This window comes from Phaenicophaeus curvirostris, chromosome 13, assembly GCF_032191515.1.
Source record: "Phaenicophaeus curvirostris isolate KB17595 chromosome 13, BPBGC_Pcur_1.0, whole genome shotgun sequence".
Taxonomy (NCBI): domain Eukaryota; kingdom Metazoa; phylum Chordata; class Aves; order Cuculiformes; family Cuculidae; genus Phaenicophaeus; species Phaenicophaeus curvirostris.
The window spans coordinates 14,844,049-14,868,557 of NC_091404.1; the positions used below are offsets into that span (position 1 = coordinate 14,844,049).

The window sequence follows — 24,509 nt, forward strand, 5'->3', positions numbered from 1 at the left end:
AGAAGATCTGTGTGCGTTTCTCCTAGGCATGTTTTGAGACCCAGAAGGGGATGAATGTTTTTAATGTGCAATGGGAATCTTAATTTCAGACACAAATTTGTATCTTTTTATTCACCTCACTGATATGCTTCAAGCTAAATACTAAGCATTTTTTTTGATCAATTTAAGTCCAGCCTGGGGAGAAGAAATAGTTAAAGAAATGTCTCAAATATATTTGCCTTCAGCTAATCAGACTTTGCGTGAAACTACAAATGGTACAGAATTGAAATCAGTCATTGATAATGAAACCATAAATGAAAAATGGACCGAAGACTCCTTTCCAGGATTAGAAATACTGTGCACAATTTACGTTACGTATGCTGTGATCATTTCTGTGGGTCTCCTTGGAAATGCTATACTCATCAAAGTCTTTTTCAAGATTAAATCAATGCAGACGGTTCCAAACATCTTCATCACCAGCCTGGCATTTGGAGACCTAGTGCTTTTATTAACTTGTGTGCCTGTAGATGCAACACGCTACATTGTGGATACCTGGCTCTTCGGAAGAATCGGGTGCAAGCTGCTGTCTTTTATCCAGTTAACCTCAGTTGGAGTATCAGTGTTTACCTTGACTGTTCTCAGTGCTGACAGGTGGGTCTGATGCGACTGCTTTGCTAGGAGATACTGCAGGTGTGAAGGTAGAAATGAATAAAAGAGTAGAAATGTTCATTTTGCACAATATTAAATGCATTGCACATTGTAACAGATGAAAAAAACTTATTGAGCCAACGACTCATTTAATTTCAAGATGCATGTTAAAAAATTGGAGCAGTTCATTTTAATGTAGTGAAGCGAGAAAGACTCTAAGTCTTTTGACCTTCTATTAGCTTGAAGTACAGTACAAGGGTTTTTTTCTCAGTTGCACAGAAAACGAATTGCTGAAGGCAGGGAAAAGACAGTGCATTGGTGCTATCTAGTGGTGCACTACAGCAGTCAGGGAAGATGAAAAATAAAACTGAAAATGACTGAGTGGAAATCCTTTATCATATGCACTCGGTGAGGCTCTAAAATCCTGGAATGCAAGAGACTGGCACGTAAGTAAAAAAGCAAAAAACCCACCATAGAACAGACTGGGGGACAAACAAATTAGTTTTGTGATTTGATTGTTACTGCAATACTGTAGTAATTTTCAGGGTGTTAAGTGCTTAGCGTGACATGACGCAATTTGAATAGTTTTTCTTATATCTTTTCCAGAGATATTTTAGCCCAGAGGTCCTGAAATTAAACTCAAATTACAATGGCAGCACTGTTAGTAGGGATCAGTGCTCCCATCTGACTGCTGTCAGGAGTTGCTGAACAATCAGTTTTCCATGCACTTTTATGAATGAATAAAACAAAAATGAGATTTTGGGTTGATCAGCATAAGCGTGTCAAGGAGCAGAAAAATCCAAATTATTTTTAGTATTAAGAGAGAAAATTCTGCTCACCTTGTATGTCAGCAATTGTGAATTGTATGCAATAACAAGTAGATTGTGTGTCCAGAGTTTAATCAATGATGCTGTTACTGTACTAAAAAAAAAATTAGCCAATAAAGGAATGGCCACACTGGGTCCATGGAGACAAAAAACAGCCTCCAGCAGTGGCAGCATAAGGACAAGAAAAGACATACAGGAAGAATAAAACCCATTATCCAACACACTCCTCCTATCCTAAGCCTTTAGATGACCTCCTGAGCAGACGTGGTTTTAATTACCTCAATGGATTTCTCTCCTTGTTCAGTCTCTTCTTGAACTTGTTTAACAATGACTTTCACTGTTGCATGAACAAGTCCTTTGTTTTTCGCTTTGCACGTGGCTTCATTTGATGGTCCCAGCTCTTGTGCTGGAAGATAGTGTTTCCTATCCATCTCTGCCTATTCATGTTAGTTCCCATCCTTAGTATGTTGTTCTTTTTTTTAAAATTAAGCTATGCAGACCCACACATGGTGTTCAAGAGTTGCACAAACCAGAGATACATATAATTGCACAACAGTTTCTTTTGCTCTCCATTGTTTTCCTAGTAATTCCTAATATTGTGCTTTTTCGGTTGTGGGGGTTTTTTTTTAGGGTTTGCTATGGATTTTTTGCTATTGATGAATATTAAGCTGATGTTTTCACTGTTCCATCTCTCATAGCTCCAAGATCTTGGTCCTGTATTTTGTCAATTCAGAATCCATCATGGACTAGATAGCCTTTAAAGGTCCCTTACAACCCCAACTAGTCCATGATTCTGTGATTTAGACATTCTTCTGCATTTAATTCTTCATGGTAGCTATAACATAAACACTCCATTCTACATTTTCACAGGGTAACTATATTGTAAACTTACTGAGAAAACTCAGTCTGTGCAATGCCAGGCTATCATGCTCCAGTATGCTAGAAGAGCTCAAAGTCAATAAAAATGGTATTTATTTGACAAATAGCAGTCCAGCTTGTGGCTTTCTATTTAAATTTGCCTAGAGAAGAAAAAGACTAGATCCCCAGGTTGGTACAGCTACTCTGTCTTGTCCTCTGGATCCTTTTCACTGCCTTGCCTTTCCTGCCACTCTTGTGCCCCCCAGAAGGGTCTCTTGTTTCTTCATTTTCTCAGGAATCCATGACACTTTGCGAGCAGCGTATACTGTGCTTCATCCGCTTTCACAGAATCACAGAATTGTTTAGGTTGGAAAAGACCTGTTGGTCCTTTCACCACGTACCATTTCCACACAGAGTTTTACTGATCTATAGATTTTCCCAGATTTTTCTCATAGGTCTGACTCAGTCCACGTGCTGTGGAATCACAGCTACTAAATCAACAGCAGTGTTAGCTCCTGTTTTATAAACATGAATGAATACCAGAGCATTATTTTGAGTTAGACCGCTCTGCTCAGCTGGGTTCTTAAGAGTGCAGAAGAAAGGAGGCGCGTACATGTTGATTTCATGTATTTGTAAAATAGCTAACCTGTTTCCCACGTTATTGCATACTAATTCCCTCATTTACCTTTCTAGGCAGTGCCATAGGAATAGGAGAAATGACTGCCCTTACTGATCCTAATCCAAACAGCAGAAGACGTCTTTACTTATGAAGGTTTAATGACAAGTCCTGCCAGCCAGTTCATTAAAATTCATGCTTAGAATTAACTGTTACATTTCCATCTTAATTAGAAAGAGCTAGAATCTGTCATCATTTCCAAGACGATTCTACCACCCCTAGTTTAGTGAGAACAGAGATGGCTTTATCCTCTATAAGTTTGCATTGTAAGCACTGGCATTATTTCTCTCTTTATTCTGACAGTGATGTCGGTTGGTTTTAGGTACAGAGCCATCGTTAAGCCCTTGGAACTGCAGACTTCGGATGCGCTCCTGAAGACATGCTGTAAAGCTGGCTGTGTTTGGATTGTCTCCATGATACTGGCTATCCCAGAGGCTGTTTTTTCAGATTTGTATTCTTTCAGCAATCCTGAGAAAAATGTAACTTTTGAGGCATGTGCCCCCTACCCTGTATCTGAGAAGATCCTGCAAGAAGCTCACTCCCTGGTTTGCTTCTTGGTGTTCTATATTGTACCCTTAGCTGTCATTTCTGTCTACTATTTTCTTATCGCCAGAACTTTATATAGAAGTACATCCAACATGCCAGCAGAAGAACATGGCCATGCCCGTAAGCAGGTAAGCTACGACCATGCACTGAAGAGTCAAATTTTCCAAAATCTATCACGCTGATGAAGTCTGAATCCTTGACTGCAAAACCTTCACCTGACAATAGAGTAAAAAGCTCCATGAACTCAGCCCATATTAGCAATCCAAATTCAGCTACACACTTAAGCACATGCTCATGACTCATTAACTTAACTGTGAGTGTGCATGTTTCCTAAAGAGGGATGAGGTTTGTTTTGTTTTGTTACTACCCTATTAAACTTAGGAGTGAATTGTAGACACTGAGACCTCATCCATGTGAGCTGTCACATTAACTATTGTACTTTTAAATCCTGGTCTAGATGAGATCACTACGTGACTTATAACAGAAAGGGAATGTGCTCTGCACTGGAAATACCTTGTTAAAACACTATGAAACAGATTTATTTTTCTATTGGTTTCTTGTTTAGTTTGGTTTGGGTTTTCTTTCCATTTTGTTTTTTTTGGTTACTAATGCATTTAGACTTTTAGACCCCTTTGAAAATCAGCCCAAACTACATAAACCTGTGTTACTAATTGCTATTAATACCAGAAATGCATTATTTTCTCGTAGATTGAATCCCGCAAGAGAGTTGCAAAAACAGTGCTGGTGCTTGTTGCTCTGTTTGCCTTTTGCTGGTTGCCTAACCACATCCTCTACCTATACCGCTCTTTCACGTACCACGCTTCTGTAGATGCTTCCACCTTTCATCTGATAGCTACTATTTTTTCCCGTGCCTTGGCCTTCAGCAATTCCTGCATCAATCCTTTTGCTCTTTATTGGCTGAGTAAAAGTTTCCGGCAACATTTTAAAAAGCAAGTCTCGTGCTGCAAGGCAAAATTTCGTACAAAGCCTCCCAGTGCTCCCCCCAGTACTACGCCTACCAGAGCCCTGTCAGTCACGGGCAGCACACATGGTTCAGAAATCAGTGTTACGCTGCTGACAGATTATAGTATCACAAAAGAAGAGGAAAGCGTTTAGCCTGCCTGGGATGAAAAAGGACAGAAACTGAGCCTTTGCAATTAAGTCACTATTACTGCGATTCTGGAAAGAGGTGCCTTGCCTTGCCCTGCCTGTGAAAGAGTTTTCATCCTAATTTTTTAAAAATATACAATGAGGAAATCAATCTGTGTGGGAGAAGAAGCTGCAAAAGCTGACCTTCCAGCATAAACTCAAGGGGATTGTTCACGTTCCCAAGCATAAGCACAGATCCCCAGCCAGAATTCCTGGACTGGGCAGGACAGGAGTCAGCAGACTTGGTGCAAGAATTGTCTGAGTGTGGTTTTGTTCTTGGTGACTTCTTTGACTTGTGACCGCGAGCTGCTTCTGTCAAGAACTGCATCTACAGCAAGCAAGCGAAACCACAGATTTTCATAACACTGCCAACCAGGCAGATTTTGGATTTATTTCTTTTCTTGTTCCAAATATTAAAAATGGGTAAACATATCAGAAATCATGGTAAAATGAAAGAAAGGGCTGTAGTATGGTGAAGTAAAAAAGGAAAAAGTATTATGGATCAGATCCACACTAGCTTTTGCTCTGTCAGTGACTTTCTCTGAAGCTCTGGGTAAGAGCTGACTGCTGTGTGGAGAGATGCTCTCCTCAGTTCCTAAGGAAGCCAAGGCAACCTGCGGGTCATCATCTCTCTTAAAAAGCTGTAATCACCTTTAACCACACTTGTAAAATTCTTTGCCACCTATGGGTAAACTATCTCCACAATGCAGAATCTTTGATTATTACAGTGATATAACATCATGAAATTGGGATGGATCTGTATTAGAGTTCTATTTTGGATTTACTATGCACTTTTGAAGATAACTGCTTGATCGTCCCTTCCTGCCTTACTTTGCTTTGCCTCCCAGAGTGGTCTTGAGTGCACAACCTGGATTTCTCTCAGATTTCTGTGTCCCCCATTCATGGAAGTGAATTTGAAGTATAAGCCCCCAGAAGTGTACAACGTGGGGTGTCAGACCAACCGTTGCCCTCCACAGATCCCCTCCTGCTGTAGCGTACGTGGTCTTATCCATACAGTCTGTACATTTTCAAGCATGCTGGGAGAGGTGGATTTTTCTTTTGCACTAATTTTCTATTCTTTGAGTTACTCACATAAAATTCCTTGTTAATATTGAGGTGGATTGTCTTTATGAGACGGGCCTTCTAATCTCAAAGCCACTGATTTTATGACTGCATGGAGAGGCATGTCAGTGACAGCCTGTGCATCCCTGCAAAGCTCAGCAGCACTGCCGGCAGGGACCATCTTCCCATTGGGACATACAAGCAGTAAGTCTTCCTACCCCACGTTACAAAAATGTTGAATGACACTTACTTTTATGAAGTTTGTGTACCCCGAATGAAAATTTTGTTCTGTGGGAGTTGGTGATAGAAAACACAATAGATTTTCCCGTGCTTAAAACAAGGGAGTCCTAGCTCAAAAAAAAGCATTTCTGTGTTCAAGTATAGAAGGTTGCAACTATTTAAATTAAACAAAATAGTGCTCTCAGTCACAGAAGTCTGAGTTTTAATTAACCCTTGAAGACACAAGGCCCCCTTCAGCTACACAGAGCCCCTGACAACACATGGCTGGAAATCCATCCATCCGTGCACCATTACTGGAGTTCATTATGAGATGAGAAAAATGTATTCGCAGTCTCTCTCTGTTGACCGCCCCAGTCAGAATAATAAAACCAAACTATAAATACCAAGGGCATTGAAATACAATTTGTCGTCATTTTGAACCACTTTAATGACAGTCCATTTTAATCCCATCAGGCCTGACCTTATTTTACTACACTCATCATGTTACAAGCTGCAAGGCTAGAAGCACTAATTTTCAAATGGATTCTCCCTTTTATTGTACCAGTTGTACACCAGGATAGGATGACTGAAATCAATGGAAATGTAATTGCACAGAAACGCAATTTATGGCAAAATACACCAGGACAGGACCACTGAAATAAACAGAAATACAACAGCACAGAAATGTAATTTATGGCAAAGCAGACTCCAGAGACCTTATTGTACTCTTTGTCTCAATATAACACATTCCCTGGTAGTGAATTACATGCGAATGTAATTTTTCCCTTAATGGAGCTGCAAGGTGAGACTGAAATGGGTAAATAAGCCTACACACTTATGAGCCTACCTTTATCTTCCTGGATCTTACTGTAGGGAATTCTAAATGAAGGAAAAATTAATGAACATTACAGTTCCTTACAGTATTCTTTATTCTAGCTTATGAAAGCCATTGAAAAACAAATTTGCCACATGTTTCTAGACCTCACAATTTGTCTTTGGTGGAGACCAAATCTCCCATGGCAAAATCCTTGGGTACACCTCACAGTAGCCCTTAAAACCCACAATCTCCTATTTCACCATTTTCCTTGCTTTGCATGCAGCTACTTTTTGCGTGTGTAACTCCTCTAAGTGGATGATCTATTGCTACTATATCCTGTTACAAAATTGATGGGTTTGCTGTATGCTGCACATGTTTTTGTTAAAGACTGGCTATATTTCAAGTCATCATTTAACTATTCTGCGTGCTTTACGTTTTTATAATTCTGTACTTTCAAATCTTCATGGCATGTTGTATTGGAGTGATATATTGGTCAACATTTATTTTTATCTAAACAATCTCCTGTTATTGATCCAATCCATTCCCCCGATTATGTATACAATGTCTCCACACGACCATAACTGGATTTAGGGAAAATTTGTTGTTTCCTTTGCAATCTTTTCTCAGTGTTCCAAAACCCAGTTCTTTTACCTGTAGGTAATACAAATGTAATTCTATAAGAGTGTGCGGGAATAACATCTATTTATAGAAGTACTGAGTGTTATTTAGCAAAACAAAAAAAAAGATTTAGGTACTTTACATTTAGGTAGGTGGTATCTCTAGACCAACAATCAGCTCTGATGAACCAAGGTTGCCTTTCATCCCACAGAAGAGTCAGACACAGATGCAAAATCACCATGCGAATCCCTTCTTTTAATATTTATTTTGAGACATTTTCGTAGAAACATAGAATCATCAGGTTAGAAAAGACCCATCAGATCATCGAGTCAGGATCATTTTGTCGGGACGTAAAATGCCATTTATTGATAGCTTTGATCTGAGCTATGTTAACACTCCAGCTCTTTGCACCATCCCCAGAACAAGCAGCTTGAAGCAGCAGTGGATATGCAGCCACAAATTCTATCATTTCCAGGATGTGATGAAGAAGAAAGCTGTCTTGACCCTTGTTTCCAGCGGAATCAGCTCTCTGAGCTGGCTCACTGTGCTGTCTTTACTGAAGAGGGATAGAACAGATGGTGTTGATGGGGTAAGAAGCTGTGCTGCAGTAGCTGCTGTCACGCATGCTGTTATCAGCGCAAAGTGAGAGGGAATTTCAGGTAGTTTGTCCTCATAGCTACATTCCAGTGTGCAGATTTACCATGCACTAACATATACCCAATTCCCATTTTATAACTGACCACAGTTTATGACAAGCCTCTCATGCTCCTCACCAAAATCCAATGCCTATTTGAGAGCTAATACAAATATCTGGTAAGCTGTCAGTTTATAAGTGACCATAAAACAATCCTTGGACAACTAACAGAATAGCCCTCCCAAGAGAAAATTTTTGAAGCATGAAAGATGTTGTTAACTAGGCTTGGTGTTCTTTGTGTAACAGCCAAAGGTTACTAGAAGTCTGTATTTATATCCTCAGCAATTTCATCTGACCAGCCAGTGAGCTGATGTTGGTGTCTCTTACAGAGCTTTACAAGCTCAGGATTGTGTCTCCAATTTTATTTTCATTCCAGCCTGTATGACAGCAAAGATATATTTGTTCCAGGAATACTAATTTCCAGAAAACGTCTGTACTGACTATCACTTTCATTTCGGAGTGAAAAGATGGCTTTGCCACTGGCAACCAGCCACTGCCAGCTTTGATGGGCTGTCCAGCTAAATTTTCATTTAAAACATGTGCACTGTTTTAATACCTGGGTTTTATAGCTTTAGGTTAAATTTTGCAAAACAGTGTGCTGCTGCATCTTGTAAATAAAACTACTTTTAAATACATACTTTAGCAATTATATTTGGTTTTGATGTAATGCTATCTGGTTTACACTGTGAAAAACACTAGTTGGCCCCAAATGAAGGTCTTTTAAAAGAACTGATTTGAATGAGAGAATGTTATTTAGAACGTTTCAGGCATTCACAGATGGAATACTACACCAATGAATAACTAATTGCAGACTTCATTAGTGCAAACTAAATCAAAACTTTGAAGACAAGCCTCATCCTTTCCATTGTGCCAATGCACCAGCCCTTTCTGCTAAGAGCACAACAGCTGTAGCTGGCCACCCTCCGCCCATCACACCTCATCCCATGGAAAACAGGTACCTGTGCCACTTGGGCAGATCTGATGCTTAATTGTCCAGACCATTTGCACGGCAAAAGAGGAGACCAAGAACTGGTATGATCATCAAGTCCAACTGTACCTGAACCGTATCCCTCAGTGCCCCATCTACCCGTCCTTTAAACACCTCCAGGGACGGTGACTCAGCCCCTTCCACAGTGCCCAAGAACACTTTAAGTGAAGAAATTGTTCCCAGTATCTAATGTGAAACTCTCCTGGCACAAGTTGAGGCCAATTCCTCTCATCCTATCGCTCGTTACTTGGGAGAAGAGACCAACATCTTCCTCGCTACGACCTCTCTCAGGGCTGGCCAGCCTCATGGCCTCACGTGCTAAAACAGAGCTGCAGCCTGAGGGAAAGGAGCGAGACAGGTCTGGAGCAGGCAGGAGGCCAACTCCCAGTTCAACTGCCTCTATTCCAGCTCCAACTCCAGCTCCAGCTCCAGCTCCAGCTCCAGCTCCAGCTCCAGCTCCAGCTCCAGGCCTACCCCTGGCCCTGCCCCCCACAACAATGGCTGCACCCCTCGCCCCGCCCAGAGGCGGGACTCAAGCCCCGCCCCACAGCAAACCCCGCCCCCTCCATCGAGGCCCCGCCCCTTCCTCCATCCCATTGGCTCCTCCGCTCACCACGTGACCGGCGGGCCCGCGGTTCCTTGGCTGCGGCGCGGGAGGGGGCGCTTCCGCTTCCGGTCCTGCGCGGCGCGGGGGCTGCGCGGTGGCCGCGTGAAGCCGGCGGGGGGGGCCGCGCGCTCCCGGCGCCGCCGAGAGGGGCGGGACGAGGCCGGGCCCGCAGCGGGCGTCTGCCCCGCCACCCCCCGCCCCGCCGAACGGGCCAGGATGAGCGGCGAGGACGGCAACGAGGAGTTCTACCGGCAGCTGCAGCTGCAGCAGCAGTGTGAGGCCGAGGCCGAGCCCGGCGGCGAGGGCCAGGCCGACCCCTTCACCTACGTAGACCCGGCCGACGGGGCCGCCTACGAGTGGGACCGGGAGAAGAAGGCCTGGTTCCCCAAGGTGGGTGTGAGGGGAGCGGCGCTTCCCTGTGCGGCGGCTGCCCCCTTCGTGGAGGTGTCCGAGGTTGGATGGGGCTTGGGTGTCCCTGCCCGTGGCAGAGGTGGAACTGGATGGGCTTTGAGGTCCTTTCCAACCCAAACCGTCCCGTTGTTTACCACGGGGGTGATTCGGCCAGGCAGGTGTGTGCTGCAAAGGCTCTGACACCGAAACAACCCTGTTTTACAGGCAAGTGCGCGGCAGCTGGCTGGTCTCTGTAACCCTGCTGGCTGCTCTTTTGTTGTGAATAGCTGTGGGTTGGCTTTTCTCCTTGGCTCTGAATCTGTGGAATTACTCAGGCCTGGTGTGAAGTCATGGTTATATTTGGGATCTTGATGAGTTGATACTGCCTTTGACATGTTTGGGCTGCTTTTTCACAGTGGCTGTGGTGATCTTGGCCTTTCTGTTGGCAGTGAAGAAGTGAACTAGTCTGTTAGGAGTTTGAGAGGAAAATGGAATAGCATCTTTTCTCTTTTATTATTATCCGAAAGTAGTGCACACATAAAGATGAATTTTCCCATCTCCTTAGATCTTGGAAATACACTTGAAAATTAAATGTGTTTGGTTTAGAGGCATTCCACAGAATGGAAATGTAGTGCAGTTTTTCATTTTGGCTTTTTTAATTAAATAGTTGTAATATGCAAAACGAACTTGGAGTAACAATGTGGCTCTTCAAGATGAGGGGCAACATAGATTCAATGTGTTGAGCTGGTCTGCTGATCTGCAAAAGAAATAGCTTTGTCAGTATATAATAATAGCGTAGTTACTTAATTTGGATGTACTATAACACTTTATATTCTATACTTGATAAATCTAGTATTGCAGTTCTTGTGACTCTGAGTTCATTGCAATTCAGAGGATCTGAGTGAGAACCAAGCCTGTAGTGACAAGTTTGTGTGTGAGCCTAGTAAGGTGTCCATCTAACAGATGGCTTACGGAGGGGTAAAAACATGTGACAAATACAGTGGAGCTGTGGAGAACTGAGTTTCCCTGTCTCCCTGTGGAATCCTATATCCAGTAAGCACAGTAACTTTTAATGGAATTCTTCCTTTTTCCCCCCCTTATCCTACCCCTCTTTCTCACCTTTCTTTAAATTTATCTCTTCTTTTCAGGAGAATTGGTCTTTTCTAAACACCTTTCTTGTCTAAACTGCTGCCTTGGAGAGGAGATAACATTAAGAGTTGGATAGATTATATAGGAACAGGAACGTTCACTGGTGAATATGGTGTGTAGTAGGAGTTGGTAAGGAATCATGAAGCACTGTTTCATAGATAGATCACCAAGCTAGAGATCATAATATCTCAGGTTACTTCGTTTAGCTGATGGTTATTCAACAGAATGTTTTATCAAAATAGATCTAAGAGTCTGCAGGAGCCAGAAGTTGTTTTTATATTACTGCTCATGGAGTAGAGAAATTCCTGGCCTCTGTTCTCTGTCAAAACACTAAAATACTCTGACTGGTCTAAGTAATCATCTACAGACAAGTATTGCACTGCTGCTTTGCTTTGAGAATGGAGTGTCTGCTGAACTTCTACTGAAGCATATTTCAAAGCAGTGCAAAAAGTTAATGATATTAACTGTCAGAATTCCTCTGAAAAATTTTGAGACAGATATTTAATAAAAGTGATTGCAGCTTTCTGTATTATTTAATGATTTTTTTCTTTCAATGGTACTGTATTGATGGATACCAACCTTTTATAGTGCTTCCCAGACATAGCACAAAATTGCATGCTGAATTCCTCTGTCTTCCTTCATAAATTGCTATGAAAAGGCAGATGCTGGTTGTCTTCCGTAAGGGTACAGTATTGGTTCTTCATTTGGTTAATCTATTCCTTTCCATTTCGGTCTAACTGGTAGTTAATTACATGCTAGCATGTCCTGTAGTTTTGTATTTCTTTTCCTATAAGATGAGTTGCCTCAAACTATACAGCTGTGTGGGTATGGGGATAGAACTGACCTCTTTCTGTGTCCTCTATCAGAACTGGATTGACACCCCAAATAAGAAATTGTGGTGGTTTCTTTTCCATACAAGCGTGGTATGACATAAATTCCAATAAAAGCACTTATACTTGTATAATTTTCCTTATGCTTGCAAAAGCTCATTTTAAATTGAAGTAGTTGTAATGGTATATATGGTGGGATGATAGCTTATTATGGGGTTAAAGTCTTTGTTATTGACTGGCAAAATTTGATGGTCCGTGGTAGGAAATTTGCTAAGAATAAATTTAGCTTTACCTGAGAACATGGTTCCTCTTGAAGCTGAAAAACAATACTGCTGCAGGAAGGTGGCTAGTTGTTGCAGGTTTAATTACTAATTTATCAGTAGATTCTCTGATGAAAATGAATAATACTGTTCACCAGAAAGTTTAAAAGCTGCTTAATTCTCTGGATGTCATCAACTGTGAAACTTGAGGATTTGCGAAGAATGCATGTGTCAAATACAATGAACACAATTAGAAAGTACAGCTTTTTCTTTGCTAAAGGTGGTTGTGCTCTTCTTGTCTCTTGATGTTGTGTTATGTCACGTCTGCAGGAGCAGCTCCTTACATTCCTGATTGAGGTTGTTTAGTGTAGGATCTGTTTCATGCTAAAGTTTTAAGTTATGTGGGTTTCCACAGCATCTTGTGTTATTCATGAGAGGGCTGTCACTGTCAGTTCTGTATTTGTCATAATAAAAGCTTAGAGCTGAAACATCAAGTCTCACAACCCTACAGAAGATAGGAGGTTGCATTATCATCATTGACGCGTATTCTGTCTGTTGTGCCACTCTCTTAGAATAGCTTAATGAGATGAAGTTTTATTCCCCTTTGAATACAGATAAGCAAGTGCAGCACAGGTCAGAGCTGGGTAAAATTTTCAGCGGCAAAGGCTCAGCTTTGGGAATAAATCAGTGTGTGTAACTTCAGAAAATCCTTCATGGTGCAGTGATGCTAGCAAAAGATGCTATGATGTATTACCTCTTTGCATTTTATTGCTAGTGGCTAGCATCAAAATGTATCCTGCTGGAAATACTGGATGTAATTTGTAAAGTGTTTTTTGTTTTGTTTTCCAAAAGACAGACATTAGCCAGTCTTGTATTTTACTCAAATATAGTCAGTCTCTAGAAGAGAGCCAGCTAATTATTAACCTATGAATAGGGTATAAAGTAGAGTGTACAGCCGTATAATCATTGTGTTAAAATACATCTCTGTCTAAGTGCAATATTTATTGTCTGTCAACACAAATACATGTCATGTCTGAAAATGTTTCTGTGAAAAGGCAGATGCCTACAAATGTCAGTCATTGATCATCTGTGGGAAGTTGTTGGCTTACCTTCAGCGTCATTTTCTCTCTTCAACATGGTTAGGACCACTTGGTTTCTGCCCTTCAGGCAAGTCCAATTTGTGTGGAAAGCAGAAAGCTTTGCTTGAAAAAATGCAGAACTTGTGAAAAGTTTGTTTAAAAACTTTGTGTGCTGAGTGGAATTAGTCTAGTTCAGGTAATGTCTGAACTGCTTGTTCTTCTTGTGCATATGGCTTTACAAAGGTGATTTTAAAACAGTTTTAAAATACTCTTATTCCCTGTGTTGCCAGATTAGAAAATGACCATTGTCTAACATTAAAATGCTGATAAATGTAGATTTGTACTTCTTCAAAATTTTGGATTAACATTCTGAATTTCTTTTTAGATAACAGAAGATTTCCTGGCAACGTATCATGCCAATTATGGCTTCCACGCAGACGATACAGACAGTTCATCTGCTTCTGCCACAGCAACTGAAAGTAAGCAAGCAGTAAGCTCTAAGACATCAGGAACACAACCATCAGCAAGTGAGAAAGGACCACAACAAACAGATCCAAAACAAAAAGGGGAAAAGAGGAAGCTTGAGCCAGGTAAGTGACAAAGTGTTTTCCTCTGTGTAGGCTGCAACCTGTACTGAGTGGAAGCAGAGTTATGGAGTGTTGTGAAAATTTCCAGAATGGTTTTGAAATTGTGTGGTACTTGAGAGGTATCCTCTTAAGTCTGTATACAAAGTGGGGAAAAAAAAACAAATTAAGGGATGTTCAGAGCTGTTCCTGTGTGCAAGCAAACATTCTTAGAAGTCTTATGCTCCCGTGTTTAGTATATTGGCATAACTAAATTAAAACTCTGTTTTAGGATGGTTTCATGTGGAAGAAGACAGAAACACGAATGTTTATGTGACTGGTAAGTAATACCATTTATGTATATGCTTTGAGCTAAAGACAGTAAAAGACTCATGTTTGTCCTGCTGACTTCCAGTGTGCTGCTTGCAAGCTATTTAATGTTGTGTTCCTGACTGCATAATGTATTTGACCTTTAAATTGCAGATGTGCCAACATAATGTAGGGCATGTATTCTGTGCTTCTGTCTTTTAAAAGTGCTATTCTGTGAGTGGTGTCAGGCAAGCCAGTATTTTCTTTAAGTAAGCTATAGCCAAGAAAAACATTTCTCCAAACTCCTACGGAATTACATAGTGAGAACAAGTTTATAATAAGAGGGTGTGTTGACTATATGTATCACCTAATGTTTTAATCTTTAATTTTTATTTTATAAGTACATAAATTATTAGATGAGAAGGCAGAAACAATAACTACAAAAAAAAAAAAACAAACTGGGAATGGAATGAACAAGTGATAGGGAAGCTCAAATCAAAGTTCAGGCTTTAAAAACTCCATACACTAGCAGTTGTTTTTTTTACTGAATTTGGGTGGAATTAATGGTCATCTGTTTAGGGACTGGGTTGGTTTTCTTTTTTTTGGTCTCTAGTCCCTAGAGGTGCACTGGAACTTAAAGCTTGGGCAGGATAGTTACATTCACATGGGCCACTGTATCCACTGCAATATCAATATCATGTGTAGCACTAAAGCTCTAGGTCTGCGTATTAGGAAGCAGAAGGATGTTGCTCTATGTTATGCTTATTAAAAAGTAGAAGCATTTTCAGAATGCCAGAATGAAGTAGCGTTTAAAAGATAATAGCAAAAATATTGGTCCCAAGGGCCAATATTTTTTACAGAGTATGTAAAATTTTGTTCTTAAATTTGATATCTGTCATTTAAGGAAACACTGTGGAGTTTGTTCTAATGAGGATGTTCAGGTTTTAAAAACCTCAAGCCTTCTGTTTTAATTTATTTTGCAGGTTTACCTCCAGACATTACAAAAGATGAATTTGTACAAGTCATGTCAAAATGTGGTATCATTATGCGAGATCCTCAGACAGAAGAACACAAAATCAAGCTGTACAAAGATAAGGAGGGAAATCTTAAAGGAGATGGCCTCTGTTGCTATCTAAAGGTCAGTGGTACAGTGAAATGCAGTTTTCCTTCCCGTTGAAGATGCTTGTAGCCACTGTTTCAGAATCATGTTCAGAAGACTCTTGGAATATCTTAAGTATGACTTAGAATGTAGGTATATCTTCTAAAGATTTGTTTCAGAAATGCCCACTTACCTGCTTATGCGCTTTGTTTGGTTCTTCTTATCCACCCCCCACCGCAGCCCTGAAAATAGTGTATGGCATTATGGTTTTCAGTGACAGGGAGTTGATTCTTAGCACAATATTCATAATTAAATGTTTTGGAATAATTTGACCGTGCCATGTGCTTTAAAGCTTGTGTTCTGTTTTGTCTTCAAATAGAGAGAATCAGTCCAACTTGCATTGAGACTTCTGGATGAGGCAGAGATTAGAGGCTATAAATTGCATGTTGAAGTTGCAAAGTTTCAACTGAAGGGGGAGTATGATGCAAGCAAAAAAAGGAAGAAATGTAAAGACTACAAGAAGAAATTGTCTCAACAGCAGAAGTTTGTATTTTTTATTTCAGTAAACCATTGCTTGAATTCTAAGTGCTACTAGTAATACACTGCTTTCTTTCAAATGTAAAGCTAAGATTTGTGGAAAAAATCAAAGTCTTATCTGACAGTGAAATAGCTTAAATGATACACACTTGGAGGGGAGGGAGCTCCTAGATTAAATGTTGACAACGAACTACTTTGTGATTGATACATTACTATAATACATAGGGAACCAAGTCCTTCTAGTTGTAGAAGAAAATATTACAACTCTGGGGAAAGAAAAGACTTTTTCTCAGTGTATGAGAGTGTACAAGTCCTGTTACCATATATAGGCTTAATTTTATAGGGTAATAACACTCTGGCTCTCCACATACTGTTTATATCGTACTTTACTGGTAGCAAAGGGCAAGAGATACTAGCTTCTGTAGGAGCCAATACTAAAATATCTCTGCAGATTCCCTCAGATGTCTCTCTGATATAAAGTTAACTAGTTGTATGTAAATCATGGCTTCTGTCACTTAAAAACTGTTTTTCTGCTTTTTGGAACCAAGAAGATGCAGATTAAAGAAGAAAGAAGTTTGAGTATATAGCAGTCAATATTTGAATTAAAGTAGTATTCCACTAAAAGTTTCAAACAGTAATGCAGAAGTATTTTGCCATAATTAAAGGGAACAAAGACTGCTTGACATCTTACCAGTTAAAAGTAGTTTGAAATTTATCTGCCTCAGACATATATTGCCAGTTCTTGCTATAAGAAGTCTCCAGTGTGATGAGAGAAGTATGAAAACAGTGAACTTGCATTTGAAAGCAGTTTGTGTGAATAAACTATCTTCAGTTGGTGTTCCTTTTGAATTGAAGAGTGTAATTTACTTGCTACTGTCTTCATTGGAAATCCATGTTCTCTTCAGCTGTAGTAGCAGAAGCATGAAGGAACATAAAAGATTTTTTTTTTACCCCCTACAGATACAAGATTTTGAGATTTAGAAGTGTAAGTGAATGTGTCCTTTTTTTGTAATAGGATATGAAGTAGGCATTTTTATGAAAAGTAACATTTTTCCTCAGAAGGCAAAGTCATAGAATGGATGTCCTGAGTCATCTTGTGAGTCTGTGGCAGTGGCTCTGCACACTGTGGAGCAAAATACGTCTTGTAGCAATCTCTGAGTAAGACTTGAGGTGTTCTTGCATGTTTATTTACATAAATGTAGTTACATTTTACCAAAGGGAATAGTGGATCTCCCTTTTACAAATAAGTTAGGAAGAGATGGTAAAATATTGACATTCATGTTATACTTGGCAGCAACTGATTCCTGTATCTGAGCAGATATTAGAAAGGCATGAAACTTTGAAGATGAATTTTTCAGTGTTTAAGAAAATGCTTTGTTTTTTGAGGTAATTTACATTCCCTCTGTGAGCATTTAAGTACCTTAAAAGAGAAACTTAACCCTTTGTGTCAAAATACATGTTGTAGTTGATATTTTGCAAGAAATGCCAAATTAATGATTTTTTTTCAACAAATACTTGTAGAAACTGAAGAGAGCCGCAACAATATCTTCTTACTGTTGCTTCATTTCATTAGACAGCTGGATTGGAGGCCTGAGAAGAAAGATGGTGTAACTCGAATGCGACATGAGCGCATCGTTATTATCAGGAATATGTTTCACCCAAAAGACTTTGAGGTAGGAAGGTGCAGTTTGGTAGTGTGATTTGTGCTGTTATATTTAACATTGTCTGAGCTTTCTGCCACAGGAATTTTAGTAAAATTCTAAGCAGATGAGTACAAAATTAAACTTAATGTTTGGGCTGGCTGTTTTCCTGTGTCAAGAATCTGCTTAAAATTCATTCATCTGTTTCCAAAATGCAAGACAAAGGGGTTTGTATCTGTTTTTCAAATTGGCCTTTTTTAGTGTGTATCCTGACAATAATTCTTTTTTTGGGATGGAAGGAGGAGGAGTCTTATAAATAAGTAGCATTTATTAAATTCCAATAAAGGCTGTCTGTCAGCTCCCAGGGGGCTCTGAAAATGGAGTACAACACTTAATTTATGAACTTCTAATAGACTGGCAGGCGCTGAGAGAAGTAAGTGCTTCTATTTAATTTAACCTGTGATTGCATTGCAGGAGGATCCCTTAGTGCTAAATGAGATCAGAGAAGATCTGCGGACAGAGTGTGAAAAATTCGGTCAAGTAAAGAAGGTTCTCATATTTGATGTAAGTATGTTTTTGAAGCTTGTGTTGGTGGAATTGATGCAGTGTGTGCAAAATATTCAGGATGTTTTAAATAGGGGTGGAGCATTTATTTGGTTTTGTATATTTATTACATGGAAACTTGACCTAATCTTCACTATTTTAAAAACAACTGTTTCAGAAATTGTTATAAGCACTTATGTACTTTGGTGTTTGTGAAGGCAGACTAGCTCTTCCCAGTAACTTGGGTACTTGTCACAAGTGTGAAAGTTGGATTTGTTTGTAGCTAAACTAGCTGAAACGTTTGTTTAGTGTTCAAAAAGTCTATGTACCAGTAGAACAAAAAGTGTACATAATTATGTATGATCAGGATAGAGCTATATCCTGATTGATTTTGTAAGACAATCTAAAATATGTTGGAATAAAAACACTGTTCAGAAAACTATTAAATGAAATTTGTCTCCTTACAGCGACACCCTGATGGTGTGGCTTCTGTGTCATTTAAAGAAGCAACAGAAGCTGATCTCTGCAAGCAAACTCTAAATGGAAGGTGGTTTGGTGGACGTCAGCTCAGTGCTGAAACATGGGATGGTGTAACAGATTATCAGGTAGCTTTTCATGGTCCAATTTCATGGAATATTTCTTCCAAACTGTGAATCTGTCTCAATTTGAGAAGTGCTTGATGTTCCCATCCCCATACCTTCTCCTGTCCCATCCTGCTTCTCCTCAAAGTACTAGAATGTCTACAAAAATCATCTTTAGTTATTCTATTTAGCAAAAATTTCAAGGATCCGTTTGATATTAACAAGCTTTTTGTGTTGGAGATGTAAATTTAAAGGACCAGTCAGTGGATGCATATATAGATCAGTGGTTCACAGTTAACGGGGCCTAGTGAAGTCCTGAGGTATTGCTGCAATAGAAATGTTGATATTATTTTGTTTGTGTAAATATTCATTTTACAAGACTTTAAAATTATGAGTATAAACATATCTTTAATAGGTGGAGGAGACTGCAAGGGAAAGGGAAGAAAGGCTCAAGGTGTGGGGATCATTTTTGGAGGATCCTGATGCAAAGGAGCAGCAAACTACATCTGATTCGGCCACAAGCAGCATTAAACTGCCTGAGGGCAGACAACCTTCAGAAGTAAATGATGCATCTAAGGAGGATGTAAATGATGAAGCCACTAAGAGGGAGAATAATGGTGAGGGCATTAACGAAGATGGTGCTCCATCGACAGACAGCAGCCTTGCAGGCAGTGATGCTGAAACAGATACATAACATCTTTGCTTTATGAAAGCATGTGTGTTTAGGGTGGTGTTTGAGTTTATCCCCTTCTTCAGGGTGACTGCAGACAGTGTTCATATGAATATATGCATATTGAAATGTCGTCAACTCTGTGCTTTGAAGTTTTCATTAAAAGCAGTATTTAATGAAGTTCTGGAAGTTTGTATTAATTGGCTATTCAGGTAAAGTAACTCAAGTTGCCAAGAACGTGGTAAAACTCATCAGGCTTCTTTTGTTCTAACTATGCTCGTCAGTGTTTCATTATGTAAGTGTGAAATAAGTTCCAACCCTTACATTTATGTAACTCTCTGTAACTTAAGTAATGCAAAGCTATTACAAGATTTGTGGATTTTAATGCAAATTTTCCTGTACCCCTTGGAACTTGGTATCTCATCCTTACAAGTTCCTCTTGTTCTGAGTACTTTGGATCATTTTATGGAACAGATGCTGTGATATTTATGGGGTGAATGCATTGGGTATGTTGCTACGCACAGTGTAGCAAGTCATACCAAGTCACAAACTGAAAGGAAGTTGAAAACAAACAAGGTTGCCATAGCCAACATAAGGCAAACTGAATGAAGGTAGATTATTAAATCACAGCATTCAGTAAATTGTTTTTCTTCCCCCATTTAGATTTTCCGTTGAGGCTGGAATTATGTCAAGGAGACTAGAAGTGCATGAGCACATGCATTCTAGGCCATAATGAAATAAGACTGATCTTAATCTCTGATGGTGTGGTGGAGTATGTGTGCAAAATGGACTTTTGATTGATGGGTTGACTTTTAGCTTTTTGCTTTAGTAACAGAGATTTTTGTTGAACTTTATTAGAATGGTGAGTGTGAGTTCTCTTCAACAGTTTAGCCTTACGTGCTCTTCAAAGTGGGGATCTCCTGTGCTTCGTAAAAATATAAAGGCTTTTGGCAACTTGAACTACAGTTCGTTGTGCAAAAGTTAGAGTACTTCAAAACAGGCTTTCAAATAATATTCTTTTATATGGATAAAGCAAATGCTAGCCCTCCTAGAAATATTTCCAAAACCAAGTATTTAGAAGACATTCTATCTTTAGATATCTTAAGTGGCAGGCTTTAAAAAAATGACTTGGGGGAGCCGTTTGGGGAATAGTAATTCTTAATTTAGAATATTGTAATTTTGATATCTAAGGATAGAAGACCTTTTCCTCATCTTTCAAAGTGTGTGATTTGTATGTTTCTGCAAAAGAGATGTTTGAACAGTTCAGGGAATCTGAAACACTGCCTGGTTTGTAGCTGCACATGGGGACATAGTCAGATGACATCTGAGTTTTGTTGGTTCTACCATAGTTATTTTTATTGGTGATAAGCACCACAGACCTTTGATGGCTGAAAGTTTTGTTGTATGAGGAGTGTAATCTAGTGTGGTGAGTATGGCTTTCAGTGCTCCTTTTTTTCTTCCAGCTTCTAGACTCCAGGCTTTAGATCTGTCAGACTATTGTGTTTTGTTAGATTTTTATTTTAAAAAAGCCTAATCATATAATACTCTTTAGAGTTAAATCATCTGTTTTACAGTGGAATTGCTTGATAAAAGAAAACTGCTGACAAATGTGTAAACATTGTACAGTTCTATGAAGCCTTACCATGGTGTCGGATATAAAAAAATAAGGTTAGTGTTAGTGTTTGAAAAAAGACTTCGAAAAATAAAGCATTGTTATATGTGCAGTAACCTTCCTCTCTCCAATTGATGTACTAATTTGATTGGCTTGCTTCAAAAGTCAAACGTGATGTTACTCTGCTTACTGTTTCCTCTAGACTTCACACTGAAGTACAACACCAACAAAAGACTGAGACCAAATGCTTCACTGGCTTTCTTATTAACTAGGATTCTTAAGAAAATAAAAGCTTTTTCCATGAAAATATGTTGTTCTGAAGTATGGCGTTACACCCAAACTGATATTTTCCTTTTGTCTACCTCTGTTATTCCCCAGTAAAATGTAAAAATATATTTTTATAAACTACTTTCTGAGTTCTTGCAGCATTTAATAGTCTATGGAGAGGTTAACGCAGCAATGACTTTCTTTTCAGCAGACCTTCATTGAGACTGAATTCTTTTGATGTTTTCCTTAAATAATGCAAATTTTTATAAATTAATCTGAACACAAATTCTTTCACAAAAGTTAAAATTACTATTTTGAAATGTTATTATAGAACTATTGTAGGATAGAGCAGTAATGTTTACCCAAATTTTAGCAATCTGAACAAGCAGAGTTGCTTTTTAAACTTTTTTTTTTTTCTGACTAAGCAACATCATGAATGATAAGAAGTTAAAACCCCATTTCAGTATGTTTATTCCTTAACTGAAGTGCTTTATAATGACTTACCTTGCTCATTAGATGTGACAAAATCAAACTTTTTGCTTGATTTCTAATTGTTCTTAAGCTCCACTGAAGCGTTGCAGTATAATGCATGTTCCTTTATCCCTAGCCTTTCAGCTAGAGGTTAGTTTTAAGAAAGCCTGTCTTCTTCCCTCTGTATGAGTACAATAACTAGTAGCAGGTTGAAACAATTTGTGGGTAATCATTGTTGCTCATTTTTGAACTAGAGAAATATCTGTTTCTACTAATTCACAGTGTGTCAAAGTGGATGTGAAGCCACTTAAATATGAGTATTGGCTAACTGGAAGTAATTTACCATAGATAATCACTTTCTTAACCATGCAATACAGAATCACTTGCTTAGCTTCAAGATGTTGGTAGTTTGCTTTACAATCACATACCATTTAGTGGTTTGTTGGCAAGGTAATTGTATGGAGTTCCAAGTATCCATCAGAGATTATATGGTTTGAGGAGCGTGGCCAAGGTAGACAAAACAAAAAGCCCCAAAAGAAAAGGCATGTAAGTAGTAGCAGGTTCTTGAATGTTTATATGCAGCTGTAAAGAGAGAATTAGTTTCATTTTGCATCAAAATGTTTATCTGTTTCTCCTGATGACTTTTTTAAATTACTTTTTTAATTGAATTTCAGTCCATTGTACAACTTACATTTTGTATAAGGATTGCAATTCACTTAAAATCATTAGTATGTTAAATGCAGTGCATTTCTAGCTAGAACATGTCCTAGACATTATTCAGTTAAGATTAACCTATTTACAATTACAAATACTTAGCTTGATTCACTTAAGAAAATGCAAAGTTATAGGATGCTTCATAGAAACCCAAACTTTTGTTTAAATTTTCCAGTAAAATCAGTAGCTGTACCCTAAATTCTTGAACTGTATAAACTAACCCAATTCTTAAAAACAAAATCAATCCACAAAGCATAGCCACAGATTTTAATTGGATTTTAAATTCTTATTTTAATTTCTGAATTTGAGGAAGCATACTGCGGTGTGGTAACTGAATTTTGTAAGTTGTGTTCTGGTGTTGATTTGACTTGTGTGTATTTCATTAAACGAGGCTTCAAGTCTTGCTGTCAGGATGCTCTGAAAGTTCTGTAAAATATAGAATTATGAAATCTTTTGCAGCAAATTGTTTTTTGCTCATTCTGTAATATGGAAGTATATTGTTAGATTAAACTTTTCGGTAAGATGACTTGGAATTTTTCTGGCAGGTTATTTTCTTTCCATAAGTGGGATTGATCATTTTCCTTTATCCTTTAGAAAACAGATACTAAAAAAAAAGAAAAAAAAAAGTCGTATTTGAATAGTATCCAGACTTGTGGCAGCATCTGGGAATCCCTTGATTTGTCTTCAGTTTTGTTTCTTAAAGGGGTTGTGTTTTATACTACCTTTTTAATAAACAAATTCGTGAACAAAACCAAGTCTATTCTGATTAGTTTGAGATAATTTATTTGCCTGATTTTTTTTCCTTAGTAAAAGATACCATAGCATTTGGTGCACAGCGAGTTCCATTTATACAGAGTATGTGTTAACATGCCAGAGCTTTTCCAGCTGGGAATCCAGTACTTGTTGCTAGAACTGTATTTACTGGGGACATGGCATTTGTTCCCTCTTTGCGCTTTGTCTCAGGCTTCATCCTGGCTTGGTGTGTGGATGGGACCTTGTGTGAAGACAATAGGAGGAGGAGCAGTTATAATGGAGACTGGGGGGGGGTGTTTTGTTTGTTAAGGACAAGCACAATTTAAATTTTTATTCTTGGAAATGAAGTTTAAACTTTGTTGAAAAAGCACTGGAAATCAGTTCTTTCAATTCCTGTACTGCAAAGGATGAAGAATAATCCCATTGTTACCCAGTAGTTCTCTGAGGTGTTCATCTGGGAGATTTAAACTAATGCCATCTACCAACCTTACCAGTGCTTCAACTGCCAACCTGAGAAGAAACTCTTGAATGAGGTCTTGAAAAGCTTCAGCAGAGGAAATCTCTGCTATAGAAAAGGGGATCACAGAGGGAGTGACTGAGATGAGCACCGGCTCTGCTGATAGCCCAGAACCCAGTCTGTCTTGCAATAAAAACATGCTTATGTGAAGAGTGTGTCAATAAAAGACTAAGCACCCTCCCGGGAAATCTTACAGCCTGGTAGTTAAGTTGTTCTGGGAGATGGCAGAGGGTGGATTCATACATTATTAGGCAGAGGGAATTGGATTGTGCTCTCTGCTTTCTGGGTGAGTAAACAACCTCTTAAGTTATTGCATAAAAGACATAATGTCACCAGTTTAGCGGCTCCAGTTCCCCAGTGCATTTTTCCAGCTGAGAGTGGCACATTTGACCCCAAATCAGCATTTCTGGTATTACTGTAATTTGGTAAACTTACCCCAACCGAACCCAAACCAAGCTGTTTCTTGTTGTGACCCTTACAGAACAAGAATGGCATTTTTACTTTTTGAAGATTTCTGTAGTAATTTAAATAGACCCAGCAAAGGAGAGAGAGAAAACTGTTTATCCAGTTTATCTGGGATGGAGACAGGTGATCTTTTCCTCCTTATAGGTGTCTGTACTTACCCACTTAACACTGAATATGCTAGACCCTCGTGTAGAAAAGTCCTTTATGATCCTGGCCAAGTTTGGTTCCCTATCATAACTTATCACCCTACTCTAAACTCTTCTGAAGTCCAGAGCTGTCATCTTTATTGTGTACACATTGTCATTAAAAAAAAAAAAGGTCTGCTTACAATCCTATTTTCCTCATTCCTGAAACCTCCTAACCTGGTTGACT

General features: G+C 39.1%; 2 protein-coding genes across 2 annotated transcripts; both read left to right on the plus strand.

Moving 5' to 3' along the window:
• Positions 1-10: 10 nt before the first annotated feature.
• On the plus strand, positions 11-4,755 carry BRS3 (bombesin receptor subtype 3). The gene is made up of 3 exons (XM_069867956.1): positions 11-630; positions 3,311-3,662; positions 4,243-4,755. Exons 1-3 carry the CDS (start codon positions 200-202, stop codon positions 4,648-4,650), a joined length of 1,191 nt encoding a protein of 396 aa, XP_069724057.1. The 5' UTR covers positions 11-199; the 3' UTR covers positions 4,651-4,755.
• A 5,090-nt stretch (positions 4,756-9,845) lies between these two features.
• HTATSF1 (HIV-1 Tat specific factor 1) lies at positions 9,846-22,642 on the plus strand. The gene is made up of 9 exons (XM_069867318.1): positions 9,846-10,078; positions 13,782-13,986; positions 14,252-14,299; positions 15,252-15,406; positions 15,747-15,910; positions 17,478-17,577; positions 18,019-18,108; positions 18,555-18,692; positions 19,084-22,642. The coding sequence occupies exons 1-9, from the start codon at positions 9,905-9,907 to the stop codon at positions 19,360-19,362; spliced, it is 1,353 nt and encodes a 450-aa protein (XP_069723419.1). The 5' UTR covers positions 9,846-9,904; the 3' UTR covers positions 19,363-22,642.
• Positions 22,643-24,509: the final 1,867 nt, after the last annotated feature.

Excerpts from the sequence above, each read along its gene's own strand:
- BRS3 (XM_069867956.1), top strand. The coding sequence starts at position 200 with ATGTCTCAAATATATTTGCCTTCAGCTAATCAGACTTTGCGTGAAACT. Across the intron at positions 631-3,310 it reads ACTGTTCTCAGTGCTGACAG|GTACAGAGCCATCGTTAAGC; the intron begins GTGGGTCTGATG and ends GGTTGGTTTTAG. Across the intron at positions 3,663-4,242 it reads ATGGCCATGCCCGTAAGCAG|ATTGAATCCCGCAAGAGAGT; the intron begins GTAAGCTACGAC and ends ATTTTCTCGTAG.
- HTATSF1 (XM_069867318.1), top strand. The coding sequence starts at position 9,905 with ATGAGCGGCGAGGACGGCAACGAGGAGTTCTACCGGCAGCTGCAGCTG. Across the intron at positions 10,079-13,781 it reads AGAAGGCCTGGTTCCCCAAG|ATAACAGAAGATTTCCTGGC; the intron begins GTGGGTGTGAGG and ends ATTTCTTTTTAG. Across the intron at positions 18,109-18,554 it reads AGAAGGTTCTCATATTTGAT|CGACACCCTGATGGTGTGGC; the intron begins GTAAGTATGTTT and ends GTCTCCTTACAG.